The sequence below is a fragment of the Mus caroli genome, chromosome 12 (assembly GCF_900094665.2).
Source record: "Mus caroli chromosome 12, CAROLI_EIJ_v1.1, whole genome shotgun sequence".
NCBI lineage: Eukaryota > Metazoa > Chordata > Mammalia > Rodentia > Muridae > Mus > Mus caroli.
This window is the reverse complement of record NC_034581.1, coordinates 51,259,359-51,274,353: the sequence shown is the minus strand read 5'-3', so window position 1 is coordinate 51,274,353 and position 14,995 is coordinate 51,259,359. Positions and strand designations below refer to the sequence as shown.

The window sequence follows — 14,995 nt, the reverse complement described above, 5'->3', positions numbered from 1 at the left end:
TACCAAGACTACACAAAGAAACCTTGTCTCAAACAAACAAAGGTGTTTTTTAGTTTTTTCATTGCCACTTAAAACATAACTTACTCATATTTAGGTGAACTTTCCTGCGTGCTCCAGCTGGTTGATCAGTAAGCTACCCAAAGTAATGCCCATTTTGAAGATCCTGTGCACAGAAATTTTAAGTTTTAAATTCATTGTTTTCATTTGTCACAAAGAAAAGGGCACCTTAAGAAAAAGTAAATTGTAGAAATTAAATACTGATGTATAAGGCAAAAGCCAGCTGGTAAATCACTTAGCTTTCTGAACCATTTATCCTCATGGATAAGATGAACTTCCATACCTACTCAGTAACCATTCGGGAATGGACAGCAACTGGGGCCAGTTCCATTTCTCATCATCTAGTTACACAGTTTTACAAATAAAAGAGTAAATTAAAATGAGCTATTTGATGTTATAATTTGGTATTATGTCTGGTTTTCAGAACTAGCATAGGCACAGCTCAATATGCCAAACCATCTTCCTGTTTATGTATATATGCACACATAAACTGACCAACTACGGAAGATTAGCTTTATACATTAACATTTTAAAAATCAAAAGAATACTAATGACAGCTGTCCCATGTTGAGATTTAGCGATCATACAGTGAGCAGAGACCCTGCTTGCTAGCTCATCTTTCTATCCATACCCATGGCGTAGTTCTCAATATCCAGGGCTGGAACCTTAAAATCGTAACACACTAGACTCTTTCCTCTTTAATAAATTATGCCAGCAGTGCACAAGCCAGTCTTTTTAAATTTGTTGAAATACAATTTACATGAAAATAAATGCTTTTTTACACAAAATAAGGGAGTTTCCTATATATTCAGTGTTTAGGTAGTAACAAAATTATATACATCTACCAAAAGTCAACAGGCTAAACACTTAAAATTGGAGACTTTGGTGAGGCTATACGTCAGTAGTGAAATACTTGTCTAGTGTGGTGAGGCCTTCTGCTATGAAGCCCTGAGTTCAATCCCAGTACTATCCCCTATGCCCAAAAAGAAAGTTTAATAGTATGTAAATCAGAACTTTTAAAAATCTCTGTTCTGAACATTTTACATTTGTTTTGATAGGTAGGTCCTAGTTTTCCCAACTGGTTAGCTTTCAGAAAAAAAATTATATAATGTAATACATATATAATTTTGTTACATATGTTATACACACACACACATATATATGCATAATGTATATATCGTATATAGTATATAATATGTATAATAATGAACAATGTATAATGTATAATATATGTTATATATTGTATTTCATATACATTGTATATAATGTATATATGTGTATTTATGTTTGTATATATATGAACATATATATGTACACACACACATATAATATATATATATCTCACAAAGACAAGATTATTTCCTGACAATAGTAGAATAATAGGGAAATATGGTCATTCTGTAACTATGTCTAAATCTGAGTAAAGGCAAGAACACTGACTCCTCCTCACCCTTCTTATAACAAAGCATCCTCTTCTGGCATGAATTACATCCTTACCAGTGACAGTAATAAATACATTCTTACCAGCGACAGCTCTCCTTCTACTCTTTAAATTGAAAATATCAAGAAAACAATTAAGTTATCTTCCTAACACCATTCCATCCAAAACTGACCTCTACAGTAGCCCTCCTTAGAATTACAGCAGCAGTTATTAGGCTTTCATTGTTGTTTGATTGATTGTTTTGGATTGTTTTTATATAGTTACCCCAGTATCATGTTAATTACTCCATTGGCACAGCTGGAAAGTGGTGACTACACAAGGCCACCTGCCTTCTAGGAGCTACCCACCCCACTCACTCCCCATCTGGGGAGCTTCACGTGAGCGTGGACCCAAATAAATCTATGAATGCATTTACTTAGACACATCTCCATGTTTCCCTCTGAAAATGGTAAAGCGCACGCCTGTGCACCCCACAGCCCAACATTTTAGCAGCTGACTTTGCCAAGTGATCGTCTAGCTTTTCTCCTTCCCTCTTCCTGTTGCTTTTCTCTTCCTCTCCTCTCTTAGTTACTTTTCTATTGCTGTGATAAAATGTCATGACCAATGAATGTACAAAAGGTTTCAGGATTGGACTCCATGACTGTCATGGCAGGGAACCTGGAGGCAGACAGCAGAATTCTAGAGCTAAGAGCTCACTTCAAATGGCATTTGGAAGCCATCTCCAGTGACATATTGTCTCTAGCAGGGCCACACCTCCTAATCCTCCCTAAACAGCTTCCAGCTGGGTACCAGATATTCAAATGTCCAAGTCTTGCCGGGAACATCTCATTCAAACCACTGCATCTCCCTTTCTTAGATCCTAATATAAGCTAGCTTGCCTTTGTAGACCTCTCAAACTACAGTATTGTCTCAGTTTTCTTATTTTACTCTTTTATATATTCTTTCATATTCATACTTATGTGAATATGCTTACCTAGTTTCCTTAATATGATGGATAGGGAAGGGAAAAACGCTTTCCACATAATTTCAGACTAAACCATATTGATCCACAAAATTTACTTAGAAAAATATAATGCCTAAATGAATAGGCCCAACAGCAACTTTCAATGTTTTATTTTGTTTTTGTTTAATTTTTTTGTGAAGCACTGGCGATCAATCTTAGGGACTTGCATTTGCTAGGCAAATGTTCTACAACCAAACTATATCCTCAGCCTATATTCTTAGTTTCATTTTTATTATTTTTAAATTTGTGTGTATGTGTCTGTCTGTCAGTGGGTGTATATGCACATGCATACAGTGCCCAAGGAAGCAGGAGGCATTTCTGTCCCTTTGAGATGGAGTGCAGCAGTTGTGAGCTTCCTGGTGTGGGTGCTGGGAACCAAACCTGGGTCCTCTGGAAGAGCAGCAAGTGCTTTTAACCACTGAGTCATCTCTCCAGCCTACACAGTTCATATTTGGAGCTTGGCCTTTAAAGTTTCCTTGTCATATAAGGGTATGCTGACTTACTATTTAAATTTATTCTCATAATTGAAATTTAATTCAGATATCATTTTTTCAGACATATTTTATCAGTAATAAAAGCAAGAATGAAATGGCATTTAAAGATGCTGTATACTATGCCTCTAAATCTGGAGTATCTTCATGAGATAAACATATCAATTGGATAGATTTTATTGGCTTTTTAATCTGTGTATTTAGTGTATTTCAGGAAATTGATTTCTGATACTTGATCTTCAAAGGTGATCTACATTTAAAAGCTTTCATTTAAATTGTAGATCAGTAGCAACAGTTTCAAAAGGGCTTTCTTATTAAATAAACAAAGCTATTTCATTAAAAAAGTTTTCCCTACTATTTGCCAGTATAATAAGAAAACTAGCTGGGCATTGGTGCCAGCCTTTGATTCCAACACTCAGGAGACAGACAAGCAGATCTCTAAGTTCAAGGCAGCCTGGTCTACAGAGGGAGTTCTAGAATAGCCAGGGCTACACAGAGAAACCCTGTCTCAAAAATAAATAAATAAATAAAGCAGAAGATAAATTGCGTGTGTTAATAATATTTATCCAAGTATTTGACTGTGGCATTAGCAGTGCAATGAAGTTCTCCTCTCCTTACTAATAGCTTTTATGACTCCTAGGAAACAGTGTTATTCCTGCTCATTTGTGATTTTTGTTTTTTGGGTTTTTTTTTAGTGAAAACTCAGATGCAACAAGGATTAATCTCTATAGCAGCCCGTACTGTTATTACCCATCTGGTGAATCACTTGGGCCATTATCCAATGAGTGGTGGTCCTGCTATGCTAACAAGTCAGGTGTGTGAAAATCATGACAATCATTACAGTGAAAGTACTGAACTGTCTCCTGAGCTCTTTGAAAGTCCAAACATTCAGTTCTTTGTGCTGAACAATACAACCTTAGTGTCTTGTATCCAGATAAGATCGGAAGAGAGTCTGCCTGGAGGAGGGTTAGCCGCTGGCCTTGTGTCAGCCAACTCAAATGTTAGAATCATAGTCCGTGATCTCTCTGGAAAGTACTCCTGGGATTCTGCCATACTGTATGGACCACCCATTGTAAGTGGTTTGCCTGAACCTACATCTTTCATACTTTCAATGTCTTACCAAGAGAAACCGGAAGAGCCTCCTACCTCTAACGAATGCTTAGAAGACATAGCTGTAAAAGATGGGCTTTCTCTGCAGCTTAGAAGATTTAGAGAAACTGTACCTACTTGGTCTACAATAAGAGAGGAAGAAGATGTCCTTGATGAGCTCCTGCAGTATTTAGGCACGACGAGTCCTGAGTGTTTACAGAGAACTGGAATCTCCCTCAACGTTCCTGCTCCACAACCTCTGTGCATCTCTGAAAAACAGGAGAATGACGTCATCAATGCTATCCTTAAGCAATACACAGAAGAAAAGGAGTTCGTAGAGAAGCACTTTAATGACTTAAACATGAAAGCCTCGGAACAAGATGAGCCGACACCTCAGAAACCTCAGTCAGCTTTTTATTACTGCAGATTGCTTCTTAGTATATTGGGAATGAATTCCTGGGACAAACGGTAAGAAGGAAAGAAAGGTTTTCCTTTTCTTTTGGTTTTTAAATTTTAGTCCTTCTGATCAGGAATTGTAGTGTCTATTCTTTTTATTATTAAATTCCATCCACCACGCTGGAGAGATGGCTCAACAGGTAAGAGTGTATGCTGGTCTTTCAGAGGATCCAAGTTTAGGTCCTAGCATCCCTCGTGAGGACCTCCTAACTGTAACCCCAGCTCTAGTGAATGTTATGGCCTCCTTGGGCATTGTACTCACCTGTACACACCTACACACATAAACAAACACAATTAAGAATTCACAAAGATAGGAGCTAAAAAGTTGACTGCGTGGTTTAGAGTATTTGTGCTTTCAGAGGATCCGAGTTCTAGTCCTAGCCCCTACGTGGTAGCTAGCAACTAACTGTAACTCCAGTTCTAGAGGATCCAACATCCTCTCTTAACCTCTACTCTGGGCAATCAGGTGCCGCATGTATATATAATACGTGCAGCAAAACACTCTTACACATAAAATAAATCTTAAAAAAAAACTCTGAAAAGAAAATAAAACCTATAAATTCTACCAATTAGTTTTTTGGCCAATAGACAAATTGTTAGTGTTTGGTTGGTTGGTTGGTTGATTTTTTTTTTTAACCATTGATTTATATTAAAATTCAGGCGAATAAAAAGATAATTTAATTCAGTACATTACTAACATTTTTATAGTTATAAATTTCATGATTATAGTTTCTTAACTTAGAAATTATAATCATATAATTGAAAGAAAATCAAACTTTTAAACCTTCATTTAAGCCTGTTCGTTTTTTTAGATCAGTCACAATATTTTTTTTGTCAACTTTGACTTAAGGAAGTAACTCAAAATTCAGGATCAAATCAAGAAAATAATGCAGGCAGTGGTGGCGCACGCCTTTAATCCCAGCACTTGGGATGCAGAGGCAGGTGGATTTCTGAGTTCGAGGCCAGCCTGGTCTACAGAGTGAGTTCCAGACAGCCAGGGCTATACAGAGAAACCCTGTCTTGAAAAAACAAAAACAAAAAAGGAAAGGAAGGAAGGAAGGAAAGAAAGAAAGAAGAAAAAAATAGATGGATTTTTTTTCTCCTATTTTGTTTTTATATATGTATTATAAAATCTTCTTAAAAGCTTAGAGTACAGGGCATAATGGTATTCCTGTAATTAAGCATTTTGAAGATGGAGGGAAGGCCAGCCTGGGCTACAAGAGACCTTATCTCTAAAATAAAAATAATAATAACCTTAAGATATGCTAGGAGTGTAGTACAGTAATAGGGTACAGTTATCATTTGCCAGGCTTTGTCTTTAACCTCCAGTACAGAAGATACTAGAACCAAACATCTTACAATAATCAACTTAGAAATTAAATGAAAAGAACTTAAATCAGAACTGGTTAGAGATCCTTTGTCTTTGAACTTTGGCCTATAGCGTCTAAGAATAATTTTTACCTCCATAGAAAGAAATAATTACAAAAATATGTAAGATTTACTTTATATAAAGCATTACTCAGATATTTAGGTCTTTTATTTGTTCTGGTCTTTCAGACAGGGTCACATGTAATCCAGGCTGGTTCAGACCCTTGAACCTTTTGATGCTTCTGCCTCCACCTTTCAAGTGTTGAGACTATAGGTATATGCCAACATACCTGGCTACATTTAGATTTTGTTGTTGTTTTTAACAGGAATCGAACACATTACATGGTTTTTAATTTTTGTACCATGAAAAGATGTAGGAGAGTAGAAGATGACGCGTTATTTATTTTATCATTAAATAATAGAAATATGTCATTTTCATTTAGCTTATAGTAGGAAAGAGGGGAAAGCTCAGAAATTACTGGATTAATAAATCTGCAATACTCCAGGTGCATGTGAAGCATTAAGAAGAGCCTTTTCTCTTTCTTGCTTAGTATGTATATTTTCTCTGATTTAAAACCTTCCATTTATTAATCAATTTTCTTGCCTAAGCCATTTTACATTACTTTTTCATTTATATCTGAGTTATGAGGGTACATACATGTTGTAGCACATATGTGGAAGTCAAAGATCAATTCACAGGAATTGTTTCTGTCTTTCTACCATGAGAGTGCAAGGGAGTATACTCAGATTGTCAGGCTTATTCAACAAAAGGCAGTATTACCTGCTGAGCCACCTCTCAGTCCCCTAAGCCATTCTGTATAGAGCATTGGTTGCCTTATGTTTGTGTCTGACCACATATAATTGTCACTTAGTTATTATAGAAATACATTCTAGTTTCTTGTTATGGAATGGTGTATATACTGTCTCCTAAGAAAAGTTAAAGATGGAAAGTTGTATTCATGACAGTAAGTTTTTGTACTTCTGTCTTAAGTACATTTTGTACTTTGTATTGATTTTCTGTACATGTTTAGCACATATAAAATAAAATTTATGTTTATTAATATTTTTAAAATATAGGACTGACGTTATATATGTATACACACATATATATGTAATAATAGGACTGAGGGTGCATGTGTATATATGTACATATATAATACATAAATACATACATATACAGACATACACACTAGCAGCAAAATGTATTTTAATACATGTAATATAAAACAGGAAAAAAGCTGATTTTTTTTACAAGTCCTTGAACCCATTTCTTTGGATATAAGTTTGGGTGCTCACAACATCTGCAAAGAAAGATTAATCTGGCCTTGATAAGGTATGCTATCAGAAATGAATGAAGGCCTGGAAGAAAGAAATACTGACACATATTCTTCCCTGTTTGAGGGCCTGGTTCTCCTCTGTGTTTCAAGTGTAAGGAGTTGCATGAGTAGAGTGGGAAGTGTCTCTAGACTGTCGAGTCCTTCCGTGCAAAGGTGATGAAATGTTTATCGATCTCTCTGTTTAGGAGGAGCTTTCATCTCCTGAAGAAAAATGAAAAGCTGCTCAGGGAACTTAGGAACTTGGATTCAAGGCAATGGTGAGTTGTTGGGAAATCTTCATATTTACAACTGGAAAGTCTTAGCTATTTCTGTTGATAGTAATACTGTTAATAGCAGTGTAAACTGTATACTGTACTGTTAGGTTACAGCTTTTGAGTAAAAACTGTCATTATACTGTAGATAAATTATTTTTCAATTGTTTGTTTGTTTGTTTGTTTGTTTTACACTCCAGAATTTGTTCCCCCCATCCCAGTCCACCCTCGGACTGATCCACATTCCATGACTCCTCCCTGCCCTCCTACCCCACACCTCGCCCCCAATCCCAGCCCTGGTCTCCACGTGGATGTCCCCACCCCTCACCCCACCTGACCTCTAAACTCCCTGGGGCCTCCAGTCTCTTGAGGGTTAGGTGCATCATCTCTGACTGAACCTATACCCAGCAGTCCTCTGCTGTACATGTGTTGGGGACCTCGTATCAGCTGGTGTATGCTGCCTGGTTGGTGGTCCAGTATCTGAGAGATCTCAGGGGTCTAGGTTGATTGAGACTGCTGGTCCTTCTACAGGATCGTCCTTCTCCTCAGCTTCTTCCAGCTTTTCCCTAATTCAGCCACAGGGGTCAGCAACTTCTGTCCATTGGTTGGATGACTCTTTCAGTTGCTTGTTGGATCTTTTGGAGGGCAGTCATGATTGCTTTCTTCTCCCTCCAAAGTGGGACTGCAGTGTCCTCACTTGGGCCCTTCAGCTTGTTGACCTTTTTGAGTTCTATGGACTGTATCTTGGGTATTCGGTACTTTTCTTTTGTTTTTGGCTAATACCTACTTATTAGCGAGTACATACCATGCATGTCCTTTTGGGTCTGAGTTACCTCACTCAGGATATTTTCTAGTCCCATCCATTTGCCTGCAAAACTCAGAATAAGTTATTTTTTAAGAAAAATTTAGAACTGCATTAAGATGGTCAATATATTTGAGGCCAGCCTGGTCTACAAAGTGAGTTCCGACACAGCCAGAGCTATACAGAGAAACCCTGTCTTGAAAAACCAAAAAAAAAAAAAGATGGTCAATATATTGAAATATTTGTATTCTTTGTGTGTATTTCACAATCCTCGTTTGAATTGGAGAAAGCCAATTGAATGTGTAAAATATCCTTAGGTTGTGCCATACTTAATTATAACTCATTCACTGTTCTATCCCTGTGACCCACATGATAGAAGAAGAGAACTAACCCCCAAAATATGTCCTCTGACCAACCCACATGTATGTGTGCGTGCATACATACAATAATAAAAATAATAATAACAACAATAATAGTAATAGTGATAAATAAGAGATGACTCGGTGGTTAAAGTATGCACTATGCTTGCAGAGGAACTGAGGTCAGTTCCAAGCACCCCGTCAGGCGGTTCACTGTTGCCTTGTAACTCAGACTCCAGCAGGCCTGGCACACTGCTATGCACATACCTCTATACAGACATTCACATGCACATAAACAACAATGATAAAAATAAATACATAAATGTTTAAAAAACAAAATTTTATAAAGAGAATTAGAACTAGGTTAGATGTTGGAAAATGATCTGTTTTTATAATTTGTTAAATTAACTCCAGTCTTTCCTATTGATTTAGTATTGCCTTTATCAAACATTAAGCTTTGTGCGTCAAAGCTATATGTATTTCTGTTGTTTTGTATGTATGTTCAATATTTTAAAGGTACATAATATATTTTCCATGAATAACTATGCTTATTTTACTTATTCTTAGACCCAAACCTTACTTATATGGGTACTTCTTGGATATTTTGTTATTTTATTTTATTGTTATTTAGAAAGAGGATACTCAATGTTAATATTTTTGACAATTTGGTTTTGAGCCTAGCCTATAATTGATAAGTCATCTCTCCAGACCCTGATATTATATTTTTTGGTTTTTTCCATTATTAATATTTATCTTGGACCCAATACCTTAGTGAACTTTTATACTGCTTTTAAGCATCTCATAGTTGTTTCTTTCTCTTAAGATTTGTTTAGGTATAAAACCATTATCTTCAAACAATCTCTTTTTATTTTACACTTTCAGGTGGGTGGTAAGGAATGCAGTGTAAATAGATGGGTATCCTTGCCTTTCCTGATTGTAATGAGAGTAACTCTTCTTTTTCCTCATTCATTGCAAAGGTATTGATCATTTAAAAGAGATGATTTTGCATAGCAAGCATAAGTGGTTATGTATGTTATCAAAATCATTATTTTTGAATATCATAATTGCAACATTTCTCCCCTTTTCTGTTCAGAATTCTTTTTAGCACCTATTCAGGTGCTCCTGAAGTTTCAATTTCTTAACTGATTGGTGTATTTTAGTATAAAAACTGTGTATAGACCTGGAGAGTTGGCTCAGCAGTTTCAAGAACAGTTGTTGCTCTTGTAGAGGACCTGTGTCTGATTCCCAGCATTCACATGCTGGCTTACAACTGTCTATAACTCCTGTCCTGGGGAAGCCAAAGCCCTTTTCTGACCGTTGTGAGCACCAGACACACACTTGGTACACATATACACATGTAGGATGCAGGCGAAATACCCTCACACATAAGATAATTATAAATAAATCTAAAAAATCTCTGCTTAGTTGTTCAGTTTACTAAAATTTCATTTTGTAAATTCAAGCTATCAGTCCATTTATTATCAGGTTCTATAGACTTTTTTGTTGTGTTCACTGTAGGTTTTTAGAATGAAGGTTATAAGTGAGCCTCATAAAAATATCTGTTACTTGAAATTTCAGATTCATTTGATTGTCTTTTTCAGAGTTTTTCAGGTTTTGGGTCAATTTTATTAGCTTGTTTTATAAAAATTTATTTTGTTGCGATTTATTGAGATATTTATTATCAAAAGGATAAGAATAGAGTCTTTGCCTATTTCACATGTATTACACTGACAGGAACTTTCAACATGCCATAATTCTCTATGCTATTCCCTTTCTCAGCTTAGTTTTTTGGAATAAACAAACTTTCCTATTGCAGATCTAGAAATGTATAGAAAACTTATAACTCAATACTAAAAAGATAACACAAAAGGCTAGCAAAGATGGGGCTGGAGAGCTGGCTCAGCAGTTAAAGGAACCTGTTTCTCTTGCAGAAGACCCAAGCTATTCCAGCACCTACATGGAGGCTTATAGCCACTTCTAAGTCCAGTTCCAGGGCATCTAACATCCTCCTGCAGGCACCAAGCCTACATATGTTGCATATGTCTATCTAAGTGTTCCCATACCACTTTTTTTATTATTATTATTATTTTAATTTTTAATATTTTTATTACATATTTTCCTCAATTACATTTCCAATGCTATCCCAAAAGTCCCCCATAGCGCCCCCCACTTCCCTACCCACCCATTCCCATTCTTTTGGCCCTGGCATTCCCCTATATTGGGGCATATAAAGTTTGCAAGTCCAATGGGCCTCTCTTTCCAGTGATGGCCGAATAGNTTTTGGCCCTGGCATTCCCCTATATTGGGGCATATAAAGTTTGCAAGTCCAATGGGCCTCTCTTTCCATTGATGGCCGACTAGGTCATCTTTCGATACATATGCAGCTAGAGACAAGAGCTCCCCCATACCACTTCTTAATGGTTTTTTTCTCACTGAATTTCCATGTTACTATTATAAAAAAAGAAACTGAGCAACTAGACTTGGCACATGTATAATGCAAGCACTGGGGAAATTGAGGCAGGAGAATCATAAGTTTAAGGCTTGCCTGTGCTATACAGTAAGTTCTAGGCAAGACTCAGCTACATAGTGAGAACTTGTCTCAAGAACAGACAGAAAAAAAGCAATTACCATATTTCTAGGCATTTGATTGTTGTCATATGCCTTGATTTATTTTGCCACAAGTCTTAAGACTATAAAGTGTGAGTCCTTCAGTGGGGTGTGGTGCGCACATCTTTAATCCCAGCACTTAGGAGGCAGAGGCAGGAAAATTCTTGAGGTTAAGGCCAGTCTTGTCTACAGAGTGAGTTCCAGAACAGCCAGGGCTACACAGAGAAACCCTGTCTCAAAAAAACAAAACAAACAAACAAACAAACAAAAAAAAACCCACAAGTATGAGTCCTCCAGCTCTACTGTTTCTCGGGCTGTTTTGTCTCTTGAGCCTGTTGCATTTTCCTATGAATTTTAGGGTCAGTCTGACAAGCATATGATGGAAAGCTTAGATTCTGATGGTGATTGCATTGTGCATTGTAGGTGTGGGGAGAGAACTGTCATCTTAACAATGTGAAGTCTTTCAGCCTGTGAACTAAAAGGGGTCTTTTGTGTAGGGTTTTAGTTTCCTTCACAAGGTTTTATAGCTTTCAAAGTATATATCTATACTTACTGGATTTATACCTAAGTATTTTATTCTTCCAGTATCAGGGTAGATTTTCTTTGTTTTGACTCTTCCTTGCTAACATGTTTAGGAACACACTGAAGTCCATGTATGAAGTTATGTGGCTTCACCCTTGTGTGCTCAGGTAGTCGATGCAATAGCGCGCGCGCACGTGTGTTCAGCAAACAGTTTTACTCACTGAGTGCTCTCACTGGCTCCATACCTTCTCTGTATAAACTCATGTCATCTGTGAGTAGAAGTAGAAGTGATGTGACAGTCTCCTTTCTGGTAAGATTTCTGTACAGTTAAAATTTTTTCAGATATTCAGTTTAGTTTTAGCAGTTTATATTTTGAACTGTACTTTTAGTCTAATTTACCTATTTGTTGACATGCATTTGTTAATAGTACTTGTATTAGTCAGGGTTTCTAACTTGTATTAGTCAGGGTTTCTATTCTTGCACAAAACATCTTGACCAAGTAGCAAGTTGGGGAGGAAAGGGTTTATTCGGCTTATACTTCCATACTGTTGTTCATCATCAAAGGAAGTCAGGACTGGAACTCAAGCAGGTCAGGAAGCAGGAGCTGATGCAGAGGCCATGCAGGGATGGTGCTTACTGGCTTGCTCAGCTTGCTCTCTTATAGAGCGCAGGACTACCAGCCCAAGGATGGCACCACCCACAATGGGCCCTCTCATCCTTGACCACTAATTGAGAAAATGCCTTATAGCTGGATCTCATGGAGGCATTTCCTCAAGGGAGGCTTTGTTCTCTGTGATAACTTCAGCTTGTGTCAGGTTGACACACAAAACCAGCCAGTATAGTATTCTCACCTTTTTGTGTAACGTATGATTTTAGTAGCAGTATTACTTTTTCTTGTTTTAGTTTTTTATTGTGTAAGGAAGAGGGAGAGATAGAGATGGGGGCATGAAATAGAAGGACAACTTTGTGGAAGTCACCACTTCTCCCCTCCTTTATGTGGTTTCCAGGGATTATATTCAGGAGATGTGACTTGCATGACTGGTACCTTACCCACCAAGCCATCCTGCTTGTTTATATTCTTTTTTTCTTGATCTAGGTAACAGTGATCAAGTTGCTTAGCTAGCTTAAAGAAACAGCCTTTCGCAGATTTTTTTTTTAATTGTTTGAAGTTACTATGGTAGTGATGCCATTGGTAGAATCATTTCAGCTCTCTTGATCACAGTTTACATGGTGCCTTCCCATTTTGTTCTCAGTTTTTTTCTGTGATTTGAATCAAAAGTACATTAGTGGAAGCTGGAGAGATGATTTAGTAGTTAAAAACACTTGTTGCTCTTGCAGAAAGGCCAGGTTTGTTACCATCATTCACACAGCATCTGAAACTCTCGTTCCAGGGATTCAGCACCCTCTTCTGGCATTCTCAGTCACTGTATGCATGTAGTGTACACGCAAACATGCATGCAAAAATAGCCACACAAATAAAAATAGATGTTTAAAGTATGTAAGTGGTAGACCTTGGTCATTTAATCCTTAGCAGCTTTATTTTGAAACAATGTGAGCCTCTTTAATCTTTTATTCAGATTGTTTAAAGTTTTTTTTTTCTTGTCTAGCTAAACCTTATTCACTGGGGTTGGGTATCTTTCCTGGGTTTACATCACTTAAGACTCAAATTTTTCTATTTTTTGTTTCTCCTTCATCCAGAGACCAGTAGCTTAAAGGTTTACTCTCTGACCATTCCAAATGTGTAGAGCCTTCAGGGTACAACACAGATATCCAGATATGCAAGCATTGGTTGGATGTTATTTTTAACTCTTAGATTCTTTGGAGTTGGCCCAGAGTTATGAATATTATGCAGTGCCTGTGAGACTCTCTGGTCATTGTATTCTAGTTCAGTAGTTGTCATCCTTCCTAATGGCTACAACAATCCTTTAAATAATAGTTTCTCATGTTGTGGTGAGCCCCCAATCATAAGATTATTTTGTTACTACTTCATAACTATAGTTTTGCTACAGTTATATGAACCATAATGTAAATACCTGTGTTTTCTGATGATCTTAGGCAACCCTGTAAAAGAGTTGGTCAACCTCAAAAGGTTGTGACTCATAGGTAAGATCCAGTGCTCTAGTTGCTCTTCTGTGGCTTTTATTATTATTGTTATTATTACTATTATTATTATTATTTTATTGGTTATCTTATTTATTTACATTTCAAATATTGTCCCCCTTCCTGGTTTCCCCTCTACAAACCCCCTATTCCATCCTCCCTCCCCTGCTTCTATGATGGTGCTCCCTACCCAACCACCCACTCCAGCCTCATGGCCCTAGCATCTCCCTACATTGGGTCATTGAGCCTCCACAGACCCAAGGGCCTCCCTTCCCATTGTTGCTAACTAAGGCAGTCCTCTGCTACATATGCAGCTGGTGCCATAGGTCCCTCCATGTGTACTCTTTGATTGGTGGTTTAGTCCTTGGGAACTCTGAGGGTGTCTGATTAATTGATATTGTTCTTCCTATGGGGTTGCAAACCCCTTCAGCTCCTTCAGTCCTTCCCCTAATTCTTCCATTGGGGTCCCTCTGCTCAATCAGATGGTCGACTGTGAGCATCCGCATCTGTATTAGTCAGACACTGGAAGAGCCTCTCAGGGGACAGCTATACCAGGCTCCTGTCAGCAAGCGCTTCTTGGCATCAGCAATAGTGTCTGGATTTGGTGTCTGCAGATGGGATGGATTCCTAGGTGGGGCAGTCTCTAGATGGCCTTTCCTTCAGCTTCTGCTCCACTCTTTGTCCATGCATTTCCTTTACACAGGAACAATTCTGGGTTGGGGTGGGGGGTGCAGGATCGGGTGTGGGAGAAGACGGGGGAGGTGCACAGAGGGTCAGGAAATTGAACAGAGTTATATAGAAGTAGGGAATGGAGAACTGGGGATAGCCACCAGAAAGTCCCAGATGCCAGGGAAGCAAGAGGTTCCCAGGACCCAGCAAAGAGGACATTAGCCAAAATACCCAACAGAGGGGAGATAGAATCTGTAGAGACCATATCCAGTGGTCCCTACATTGAGGGATGGGGCCACCCACCTGTTGCAGTAAAACTCCATCCCAAGTATGCCCCAGCAATGAAAACACAACACAGTTAATATGAATACATGCTGTGTGCCTAGATTGGGCAGATCTACCGCTACACTACCATCTTCCACATCTATGAGACCCCTTAGAAC

General features: G+C 37.8%; 1 protein-coding gene across 11 annotated transcripts in view; it reads left to right on the top strand.

The window, feature by feature from the left end:
• The window catches only part of Ralgapa1 (Ral GTPase activating protein catalytic alpha subunit 1), a 206,949-nt gene that overhangs the window by 135,656 nt on the left and 56,298 nt on the right, over nucleotides 1-14,995 (top strand). For all 11 annotated transcript variants that reach the window (XM_029484805.1, XM_029484808.1, XM_029484810.1 and 8 more), the window contains 2 exons: nucleotides 3,688-4,549; nucleotides 7,428-7,499. In XM_029484805.1, the coding sequence (XP_029340665.1) occupies nucleotides 3,688-4,549; nucleotides 7,428-7,499 (934 nt within the window). The remainder of the gene's footprint in view (nucleotides 1-3,687; nucleotides 4,550-7,427; nucleotides 7,500-14,995) is intronic.